At 44.1% G+C, this 11,562-nt stretch overlaps 1 protein-coding gene across 1 annotated transcript; it reads left to right on the top strand.

The window, feature by feature from the left end:
- Positions 1 to 663: 663 nt before the first annotated feature.
- DHCR7 (7-dehydrocholesterol reductase) lies at positions 664 to 7,948 on the top strand. The gene is made up of 8 exons (XM_039725183.1): positions 664 to 820; positions 1,762 to 1,865; positions 2,794 to 3,016; positions 3,584 to 3,674; positions 4,326 to 4,539; positions 4,986 to 5,190; positions 5,726 to 5,857; positions 6,447 to 7,948. The coding sequence occupies exons 2-8, from the start codon at positions 1,768 to 1,770 to the stop codon at positions 6,909 to 6,911; spliced, it is 1,428 nt and encodes a 475-aa protein (XP_039581117.1). The 5' UTR covers positions 664 to 820; positions 1,762 to 1,767; the 3' UTR covers positions 6,912 to 7,948.
- The last annotated feature ends 3,614 nt before the right edge of the window (positions 7,949 to 11,562 follow it).

Raw genomic sequence — 11,562 nt, 5'->3', positions numbered from 1 at the left:
AAAGCTGTGTTTCGTGTCAGGTACAAACATGTGTATCTGTGATTGTGATGTGTGGAAACTGACCATGCAACAGTTATAAAGACCATTCTAATAAATAACTGAGGAAGCAAAGCATGGAAGACTATATTGGTCATACTTTACCATATTAATTAATAAATTGATTGCTGCTTGAATATTGGCCTAGTCAAGCTTCTCATTCATAGCACTGGCCACACTGCTGCTGGCACATGCCAGGATTCCATTGTCCTTCTTGGCTGCCTGGGCACACCTGGGCTCGTGCTGAGAAGCTCTCGGCCAGCACCCCCAGGTCTTTTTCTGCGGGACCATTGCAAATTGCACAGAACGGTCAGTGGAACGTGGAGAGTTTAATAACGACTCAAGGCGGCCCGGTCTGCCTTAGGGGCTCCACGCTGTGACCCAAGAGCAGGTGTAACCTCTCTCCTTGGACGCCATTCCCACGCCATTCCCGCTCCATCGGCGCGCTCAGCGCTCCCTCACGCTCCCGGCGGGGCGCGCGTCCCAGGGCAGGGGGCGGGGCCCGCGCCCCTCGCGCTCCTCGGCCCATGGGACGAGCGCGCGCCACCAATGGGGAGCCGCGGGATGGGCGGGGCGTGGCGGGGATTGGCTGAGGCCGTGGGGCGGGGGCGGGGCCCGGAGGGGCCGGTGCCGGTGAGGGGCCGCAGGTGCGGCAGAGGCGGAGCGGTGGCGGCCGGGGTGGCTGCGGGGAGCGGTGTGAGAGAGAGATCCCGGCGGGAGAGATCCCCGTGAGAGACACCCCGGTGAAAGTGATCCCGGTGAGAGAGCGGCCCCGGCCCCGCAGGTGAGCGCGTTCTTTCCTCACCGTGTCTGGGATCAGGCCTGGAAGGGAGCCAGTCGTGTGGGCAAAGCGGAGCGACGAGCCGTCTTCCCCCCCATATCGCTTCTGAAAAGAAGCCTGCGGGGGAGGACTAAAGAAAATGGCCTAAAGGCGAAATAGTGGACATTCGGATTTGATGCGAGAGAGTATTTTTTTTTTTGCTGTTGGTGTGATCAGGCGTTGAGCAGGTTGCCCGAGAGAAGGAGGATGCAGAGGGCATGGCCAGGCTCAGTCCGTGCCCAGGTACAGGATCGGGTTCGCCGTGATGAGGCACACAGTCAGTCCATAGTTCCGACTGTAGGATGATGATCTTTAGCGTAAGAAGTGTTTGATCAGAATGAAAGAAAGCTACAGTGCGTGTTCCACAGAGAGAGTTAGGTAGTGCCGAGTAAATAATTCTCCATTCCCACTGATTTTTTTACTCGATGGGATTTTATCTTGTTTTCTATGGTGCAAATGACATACATAGAGCAAGAACTCTGGGCAGAAGTGTCCAATTGACAAGGTCCTGTACCGATAATGTTACAGCAGTATCAATTTCTCAAATTAAAATGGGCAATTAAGTTACAAAGGTTTAGGACAATGTGGTGAACCATTTTTTTCCCCTTTTAAATCTACATGTAAGTAATAAGCGAATTATTATCTATGCATCTTAAAAGAAATTTCCAGTTAGCAAGAAGTTTAATGGATTACTTTGACATCAGTGTTTTGATTGTTTTGCTGAAGGTAAGTTCATAGGGAATTAATTGGTGAAATGTTTTTGCTTCCTGTCCTCCACCCCTAAATTTTGTGTCTGAAGTCTATATAATAGATGTTAGTAACTTTTATTTGTGATTCTCTTGTAGAGGCATAAGAATTATTGAGAACCAGCTGGAGTAATAGGATTCATATTTTCTTTCCTACAGGACATAATGGCAGCCCATCAGGAGAAAAAACTTGCTGAAGAAAGAAAACACCAAAACGTGCAAAATGATACTAAAGCATCTCAGGGCCAGTGGGGAAGAGCATGGTGAGAGAAGCCAATGACCCCAAGTAGTCCTTGTACTTCCAGTTGCTTCATTCTTACTCTTAGAGATTCTGTATTTCTTTTAAACTTCCTTCTGTTAATAACAGATTTTTGTGTTGCCCTGCTCTGGAAAGTTCATGGGTAATTTGCAGTAGCACCAAGTGCTGAAGAAGAGCTCTTCAAGTTTTTTAAGGCAGAGAGTTTGCCAGACAGTTTTGTGTTAAAACACACTCCTTGCAAAAAAGAAAAGCAAATCATAAAAATTGGTAAAATTTCTGGTTCCTTCAAGGAAATAAATATTTTCTGAGGTTTGGAAAACAGGCATCTGTGGCATTCCCAGCTGACAAGTTCTGCTTGTAGCAATATTTATGACTCATGTGCCAGTTACCAAAGAGCTGGGTCTGGCATCTGTGGCATTCCCAGCTGGCAAGTTCTGCTGTAGCAATATTTATGACTCATGTGCCAGTTACCAAAGAGCTGGGCAGGTATCAGTAGGGCATTGTTCTGCAGCTGGGAACAGCAACAGTGGCACAGAAGATTCAACGTGTGGCTGTCCGAGGTCTGTCTTTTCCAAGTTTCCAAGCTTTGCATAACGTTCTTGGGATTCCATTATCACTTCCAACTGAATGGCACCAGTTAGAGCCGTGATTGCCATCAAAAATGTGAAGTCTGTAATAATTATCTGGTTTTCGGAGGGGAGATTTTATTTAATCTCTTGCTCTGATTAACTAGCATAGTTTTAGAGCAGTTTGTGGCAAAAAATGTTCCTTGCAGAGCTTTTCATGGCTGCTTGACCCCCAGACATGCCTGTGCCCTGAACACATTTTCAGTTTTCATCCAGTTAGATCTAGAAGGTGCAGTGAAAAAATTGTCTGATGTAACTCATCTGTCTGAAACCTGGGGAGACAAAATGCTCTGTTTTGGATTACAGGGAGGTGGACTGGTTTTCCTTGGCAAGCATCCTTTTCCTGCTGATGTTTGCACCACTGATTGTGTATTACTTCATCATGTCCTGTGCCCAGTACCAGTGCTCTCTGACTGATCCACTCCTGGACTTGCTGACAGGGAATAAGCATCTGTCTGACATCTGGAACAGGACTCCCATGCTGACCTATAGGGCTGCTGCCATTTATTCCCTTTGGGTCGCTTTCCAGGTACATTATTGAGTTATGATCTGGATGCAGTGTCTGGTTTCTCCCACAGCTGTTGGATGAATCCTTTTACACAAAGGATGGTGGAATGTTCCACTGGCATTTATTCTTTGATGTTTCACAATTTCCAAGGTGTTTTGGAATCCAAATGAAGCCTATGTACTTGGAAAATAAGTATAATGGGAATATACAGAAATATTCTTTGTGTGACATATTCCTTAATGAGGTTTTTAAGAAAAAGCAGCTATATAACAACAATACCCATTTGTTTTAAATTAATGCACAAGAAATAAATCAAAATAAAAGGACAAGGATCTGAATGTAGTTACCAACTGTCCTGCCTCCCCACCAAAAAAGGATGACAGCCTTACATGAAATACATCTTTAGAGCTAGAGTAGCTTAGATGTATTACTAGTCTAAAAGCACAACAGCTTTTGCTTTTTTGGCTTACCCAATACTTACTAGAAACTTAAGATAAATGTTATATTTGGTATATGTATGTGAGGGATAGTGTTTTGAGGGGTTTGTCTTGTCTGTATTTACTGTGAATACATTCTCTCTTTTTTTAGGTGTTTTTGTATGTGTCCATTCCTGATTTCTGCCATAAATTTCTCCCTGGATATAAGGGAGGTGTACAAGAAGGTGCTGTCACCCCTGCTGGTAAGGTCTTGCTTGGAATACATGCACACCATGCAGTCTTCTGAAATGATAGTATTTCTGTTCTTAGAGTCTTTAATGACCCATGTGCAACCAGAGGAAACGTGGACATAAATGCTCTAGCCTTCCTCATATGTTCAGTTCAAACAACACTAGAAAGCAATCTAGGTCATCTTTTAGAATAAGTTATAGCATTTCTATCTCTTGTAATTAATAAAACTGTTGATCTGTTGGTAGGCACCACACCAGCAATGGAAAAGTACTGGTTGATAGTTTTGGCACTTAAAATTGTCAGTGGACTGGTGGTATTTGACAAGATAATTTTACCTGCTCAAGCTCCATTAACCCAAGGGACTTGGACAAAATGTGTGATGTGAACTGTTACTGGTGGCTTGTTACTCTAGTCAGTTGTGGGAAAAGTCTAAATTCAGCTTTGTGAGGAGAAAAACTCAGCATAACAAAGCCTAATGGGTGCAGTAGAGTCTATTGGAACTTTCAGGAAATTGCCTCAAGGTATTTAATTGAGCAATGAGGAGAGAGAGGTCATTACATGAGCCCTTGGTTGAGCTTCTGTGTATTCTGTGCATACCCATATTAATTAAAAGCTGTATTAATGCAGGGTTGCTAACACTCAATTTTTTCTTCATATTTTAGGTGTCGTGAATAAATATGAAATAAATGGACTTCAGGCCTGGATCATTACCCATGTGCTTTGGTTTGCAAATGCTTCTTGCTTCCACTTCTTCTCACCTACCATCATTTTTGACAACTGGATCCCTCTCCTGTGGTGTGCCAATATCTTGGGATATGCAGTGTCCACCTTTGCAATGATCAAAGGCTACTTTTTCCCTACCAATGCAAAAGACTGGTATGTGGATTTTAGTAGTGAGAGAATACTAGGTAACAGAGATTAAAATTGTTAAAAAAAATCAGGTATATAAATTGTATGAAAGAGTACATTTCACTGGCACAGAGAGTGTATGGCAGTGATTCATTGCTTCACCAGCACCACCCTTATGTTTCATGCTGCACACCATGGGTCTGGCAGCCTCAATGTCACAGATACACCCATCCTAAAAATAGTTAGACTGTTCAGAAGTGTTACCAAAAGTGAACTCGGGCACCTCTGAAATTCTACAATTTATGTCTATTAATGTAATGCTTTGGTTGGGTCAGTTTGTGTTACCTTGCACAATGTTACACGGTTTTATGGTTTTTATTATCGCTGCATCAAATTAATCTGAATTGTTTAGTCAGAGTAGCAATTACCTGTATTTGTATATAACCATACACATTTCTAATTTTTTTTTACAGCAAAATCACTGGCAACTTCTTCTATGACTATATGATGGGGATTGAATTTAACCCTCGAATAGGGAAATGGTTTGATTTCAAGCTGTTCTTCAATGGGCGCCCTGGGATTGTGGCCTGGACTCTGATCAACCTTTCCTTTGCTGCCAAACAACAGGAGCTGTATGGTGAAGTGACAAACTCCATGATCCTTGTCAATGTCCTCCAGGTAAATTCTGAGGAGGAAATTAAGAAACAAGTTTGGAAATAAGCTAGTATGAAAGTAAGAAAAAAAACTATTCCATGGAAATGAAACTGAGGTATTTTTTCCTGGCCTGAAACAAGCTCATTCAGTTCAGTGGGACTTCTTTGGATTTATTCCCTGATCTGTGTAAATGGAAGCCTGCTCAATAGAAGCTCTGTCCCTCCTCTTTGTAACCTTGTGAATCTAAGCTGAAGAGAGATCATGGTCAGCTGTGAGTTCACTTCCCAGGTGTTTGTCCTTGAGTTGTATACTTGCCTTAGTCATCCTATTATTGCTTTATCTGTCTAGAGAGATAGTTGAGAAGAACTGTCACGTAAATACAACCCACCTGGATACACAATATCTGAGTTCAGAAATGTCTGGTTTTGAAGTGCTAACGTGAAAACATCAATGAATTTTGAGATCATATCACAAGGCAGCACAGACAGTAAGCTGATGCTGTTAAACAGGATAACTGGTGACAGTGCTCTGTTATTAATGTGAAATTATTCTGTTGCAGGGTATTTATGTTCTGGACTTCTTTTGGAATGAAGCCTGGTACTTGAAAACCATTGATATCTGCCATGATCATTTTGGATGGTATTTGGGCTGGGGTGACTGTGTTTGGTTGCCTTACCTCTATACTTTGCAGGTAAAAATGTGTACACTGTGTATTTGTGCAAAGAGGAGTGAAACTTTCCAGAAACATTCTTTCTAGCAGTTTAATTTGTACCTGAAATGTTTCTATGTAGTCCCACTGTTGAGAAATTATAGCAACATTCTTTGTAACAATTCTGTAGGAAGGCTTCCTGTCCCTGCATGGATTTGACATCTTTTCCTCTCCTGCCTGTTTTTTGTGCCTGTTTCTGTCATTGACAATTGTGTTTGCATACTTTTCTACATCCTTTCAGTTCCCTTTCTTTTTATTCCTGCTTCTTGGGGGTCTTTTGGTTAGTGGTGGTTTGTTTGGGTTTTGTTCCTTGGGTTTTTCCTTCTGTCCAGTTTGCATCCTTGCAACTTTTCTCCTCGTGTTTCACAAAGAAGTGCAATTTTGGAGAGAGAAAGAGAGAAGGAAACTCTGGGATGCAGAGTTTTCTGAAAGTTTTGTGCAGTTTTACTATTGCAGTAGATTTTTCTACTCCCTTCTTCTGGTCTCTTCAGGATCACTGTAGTCAAGGAATTGGTCTGGCATGCTGAGCCTCTGTTGGAAGTAAATGGCTGATTGTTTTTGTGCTCCCCAGGGTCTGTACTTGGTTTACCATCCTGTCCAGCTGTGCACAGCTTATGCCGTAGGGGTCTTGATGTTGGGCTTCCTGGGTTATTACATCTTCAGAATGACCAACCACCAGAAGGACCTGTTCCGTCGCACCAATGGCAACTGCAGGATCTGGGGGAAGAAGCCAGAGTACATTGAGTGCTCCTACACGTCTGTGGATGGCACCAAGTACTACAGCAAGCTGATGACCTCAGGATTTTGGGGCTGGGCACGTCATTTCAACTACACGGGAGACCTGATGGGCTCGCTGGCCTATTGCCTGGCTTGTGGCTTTGAGCACATGCTGCCTTACTTCTACATCATTTACATGACTATTCTGCTGACCCACCGCTGCATTAGGGATGAGCACCGTTGTAGCAGCAAGTATGGGAAGGACTGGAAGTGCTACACTGCTGTAGTGCCCTACCGGCTCATACCTGGGATATTTTAAGGCTAATGCAGGGTGCAGGGGAAAGAAAAAAGAATAATTGTGAGGACATATCATGTTTAAAGTAACTGAAGTGAGGCACTGAACTGCCTCATTTTTTTAAAAGACTATTTTAATTGGAATACCCCTCTGAATCACCCCATTTCCAAATTAACTTGGAGTTTAAGAAAAGACGCATGTATTGAGACTCCTGAGAAATCCCAAAGCTGGGAGGTGGCCTTACCCTTGATGGTAGCAAGGCTCTGGAAGCAGTTTGCAGTGCTTCAGGAGAGACAAAAAGAGTTCTGTCATCTCTTTAGGAAAAAAGTTTTCTGATGCAGCTGCTTGTGGCCATCAGAACCTACAATTGAGAACAGCTGCAAAGGAGGTTTGGTTGTTGATTGCTTGTCAAGAGATGAACAGTAGAAATACTGAACTGAAGAAATTGTCTGAAATAATTGTTATAATCTAAAACAAAAGTGACAACTGTCATAAATTAGTGCAATTTTAAGCACCTGACAATAGGGAACATGACCAACTGAGTATTATTTTGCTACTGAAACCAGACTTTGTGAAGCTACTGAGCTGAGCTGCTTTGGCTGGAGTAGAGTTACTTTTTCTCCTAGTAGCTGGTGTGGGCACAGTTTTGGATTTGAGCTGAGACAATGTTGATAACACAGGGATGTTGTCCCTATTCCTGAACAACAAACACAGCATCTAGGCTTTTTTTTTTTAATCTCACCCCACCCACCAGGGAGTGGGCTGGTTGAGCACAAGGAGCTGGGGGACACATGGGCAGGACAGCTGACCCCAGCTAACCCAAGGAATATCCCAGGCCATATGGTATTGTGCTCAACACACAAAGCTGGAGGAAGAAGGAAGTGAGGGATGGCAGGAGTGATGGTAATTGTCATTTCAAGTCACGATTACATGTTATGGAGCCCTGCATTCCTGGAGATGTCTGAACATCTGCCTGCAGCTGGCAAGTGGGGAGTAGATCCCTTATTTTGCTTTGTTTGTGTGCAGTTTTTCCTTTACCTATTAAACCATGTTTATCTCAACCCCTGAGTTCTCTCCCTTTCCTGATTCCCTTCCCCATACCACTGTGGGGGAGGGAGCAAGGAGCTGTGTGGGGCTGTGTGGCATTCACATTCACCCTTCACCCAGGATTTTTCTCCTGGGAAGCTGAGAAGCCTCAGAGAAAAAGGAAAACAACAATTATCTCATTTGTTTCTCCTCTGTTTTACTCATGTGGAATGTGTTTGGAGATGACCTAGCAATAGGTGATTGTTTCATTGGTTTCTGGTGTGAGTGTTCCACTCATTGGCCAATCAGTGCCAAGCTGTGTCTGAACTCTAGAAAAAAGCATAAATTTTCATTATTATCTTTTAAACATTGTGTACATATCCTTTCTCTATTCTTTAGTACAGTTTAATTTAGTATATTTTAATAAAACATAGTAAATTAAAATAATAAATGAGCCATATGAGAACACGCAGTGAAATTCATACTTCCTTCCTTCGTCTGACGTCAACCCAAATACAACAGTGGAAGGTCGGGTCTGGAGGAATCCTGACATGTTCGGAATTTCAGTAGCTGGTGCCCCACTCAGGACCACAGGTCCCTGAACACCAAAGCCAGCCATTTTCCCTATGAAACCAAACTCACCAAGGCAGGTTCCTGGTGTCAGTTTGCAGGAGGTGAGACACTCAAAGAAGCCCAATTTGGAGGTGGTGGCGGCTTGGGTCAGCACTGGATCCTGCGCGGTTCGGAATTTCAGCAGGCAGCAGGCCACAGGCACTTGAACACCAAGGCCTGCCTGTAGCTATGATATTTTATGAAAAATCTTTCTTAGGATTTTTCCCTCCTGGGAAGCTGAGGAGGCCCAGGAAAGGAATGTAAACAACAACTATCTGCTGCCGTGGAATGCAACACGTGCATCTTCCATTGGTCCAGGTGGATTGTTTTCACTTCATGACCAATCACAGCCACCTGAGTAGAGGCTGTGAGCAGTCACAAGATTTTGATATTCATTCTATTCCTGTTCTTTGAAGCCTTCTGATCCATCTTTTCTCTGTTCTTTTAGCATACTTTTAATGTAGTATTTTAACATATATATGTCATAATAAACCAGCCTTCTGAAAATGCATTGAGAACTCGCGTCTCCACACATGGAGAGTTACTAACACCGTCCCGTTGCACTAGAAAACAAAACACACCAGACCAGGTTCCTGATGTCTTGCAGGAGGCACTTGGCAGTGTCAAACCAGCCACAGTAGACTCAGGGTGGCACCTTGGGTCTGGGAGGAATCCTGCGACGTTCAGAATTTCAGCACGCAGCTGGACACTACATTCCACTGGCCCCTGGAAAATAACGCCCACCTTTTTACCTGGGAAAGAAAACTCAGCAGCCCACGTTCCTGATGTCAGTTTGCAGGAGGCACTTGGCACTGTCAAACCAGACACACTTGCCTGTGGTGGCATCTTGCACCTGGGAGATTGAGAACTCGCATCTCCACACATGGAGAGTTACCAACACCGGCCCGTTGCACTAGAAAACAAAACACACCAGACCAGGTTCCTGATGTCAGTTTGCAGGAGGCACTTGGCACTGTCAAACCAGACACACTTGCCTGTGGTGGCATCTTGCACCTGGGAGGCATCCTGGTCCGTTCGGAATTTCAGCAGGCAGCCGGCCGCACCTGGGAGGCATCCCGATCCGTTTGGAATTTCAGCAGGCAGTGAGGTGCTGCTGCTGCTGCTCAGCGGTTAAGCAAGCTTTTACCTATCAGCAAGCATTCAGGTATCAGAGAGCCTTGTCTCCAACAAGCTCTCTGAGCCAGGCAGGTGGAAGGACCAGTAGTAATTTTACGTATATTAAAATAACGTGTTTATTCTGTTTTGCTTTGGTTGTGGTTTGTTGGTGCGGTTTGTTGTTTGGGGTTTTTTTGTTTGTTTGTTTTGGGTCAGTGCCGGTAAACCTTAACCTTACAGGCTAGAAAGGGGCAGAAATGGTTCCCTGAAATGCCTGAGGCTGGTTTGCACCAGCACACACCTTTTCAGGAGCTCCCATCGCTCTCCTTCCCAGAGCAGAGGCCAGGCTGAGCACGTGGAGCTGTGGCTCTTTTGGCTTCTCCAAAGGATGAGATAGAAGCAGTGAAGTACTTCACATTTGCTGTAAGGATTTACTTAATACTGTATGCTGGGAACGTGAACTAGGTGAAAAATTTTGGGATAGGCTGGGTTGGGTTACAAGCTGCACATCAAGGAAACTCTGGGGATACACGAGTGTTATGATTTTGCTACGAGGAAATCCAGGCGCTGACAGTGATTTGTGTCTGTGCTTGTGTGTGTCCAGTAGTGACTTTGGATTCTGTTCTTTATTTAAGTGCTGGAGTGACTTGTGTATACAGAAGCAGGAAAGAGCAGAACAAGGGGTATTGGATAACACTGGTGGAAGTGGTCAGAAACTCCCTGGAAAAAACCAGAAACTTCTGATGTGTGAAATCAGGAGAACTGTTTGGAGGAATGATGACTGTAGTTAAATATTTACTTTATGACATCAACGCGCTGCCGTTTAGAGCTACTTGATGAACGTGTAACTTACAAGCTGGGATGACTCTAATGCTTTTTAGCTGGTGGAGATCTCAACCATGTGCTGATTGTGTGTGCGCTTATAACACAGCGGAGAACTGAGATTAGAATATTTTAGAAGAAAACAGTATAGATTGTTTATTATCTATGTAATACTAAGGAGATAAGAATACATGGCTGCTACTGGTTGGAAGGCCGGAGAAACTACCATTACTTTGTAAAGGGCGTTACAGCTTTGTCCCATGCCCCTCTACTCAACCCTCACCCTGAGTTCCTAGCTGAGTGTCTCAGAGAGGGTGGTGCCAGCTGTGAAATATCTGCTGACAGCTCCAGAGCAAGGGCATGAATGTACAAGGGCTCTGTGGTGCATTCAAGTGTAAGTAAAACACCTGCATGCCAATGTGGGAACTTCTTTTGTGTCGTAACAGCAGCTTTGTGTGAGGAAGCTCTGCTGTACAAATAACAGGTAATCTCCATTGTGTTATGCCAGCATTGTCTGTCACTGTTGATAGGGGGGGAAAAAGACTTTTGGAATTGCTCATGTATGCCTTCCGGGGAGTGGATGTGAACCCATCCCCTGGCCCTGCCCATATCCGAGGAGAAGGCTCCACGTGTGGACTGAGACTGAGGGATCAGCCCCAACCAGGCTCTCACCCCTGCTCTGAAGGTGGAGGAGCAATGCAGCAGCAGGACTCTGCTGGGAGAGGCCCTCAGAGCTTTACCACTCTCCAGTGGCTATAGGAAAATCAGGGTGCCCCCGACACAGGGAATGGTTGGCATCTGACTCCATTGATTCAGAAGGCTGAACAATTGCTTTATTACACTATCTTATATCACATTATACGATACTATATCAGGAGATACTATACTAAATTACATAGTAAAGAAAACTCTCCACTGTCTCCCAACATCCAGGACACAGCTTTGAGTGATTGGTTAATTAATATTAACAACTATCACCAGAATCCAATTACCAAATCCCTTCGGATAAACAATCTCTATAACACATTCCACATGTGCAGAAATAACAGGAGCAGAGAATAGAGATAAGAGTTGTTTTCTCTTCTTCGAGATTCCTCAC

This window comes from Passer montanus, unplaced genomic scaffold (genome assembly GCF_014805655.1).
Source record: "Passer montanus isolate IOZ18808 unplaced genomic scaffold, ASM1480565v1 scaffold54, whole genome shotgun sequence".
NCBI lineage: Eukaryota > Metazoa > Chordata > Aves > Passeriformes > Passeridae > Passer > Passer montanus.
Note: the sequence above shows the minus strand (reverse complement) of the source record. Positions and strands in the feature narration are given on the sequence as shown.

Excerpts from the sequence above, each read along its gene's own strand:
- DHCR7 (XM_039725183.1), top strand. The coding sequence starts at position 1,768 with ATGGCAGCCCATCAGGAGAAAAAACTTGCTGAAGAAAGAAAACACCAA. Across the intron at positions 3,017-3,583 it reads CCCTTTGGGTCGCTTTCCAG|GTGTTTTTGTATGTGTCCAT; the intron begins GTACATTATTGA and ends CTCTTTTTTTAG. Across the intron at positions 3,675-4,325 it reads AGGTGCTGTCACCCCTGCTG|GTGTCGTGAATAAATATGAA; the intron begins GTAAGGTCTTGC and ends TTCATATTTTAG.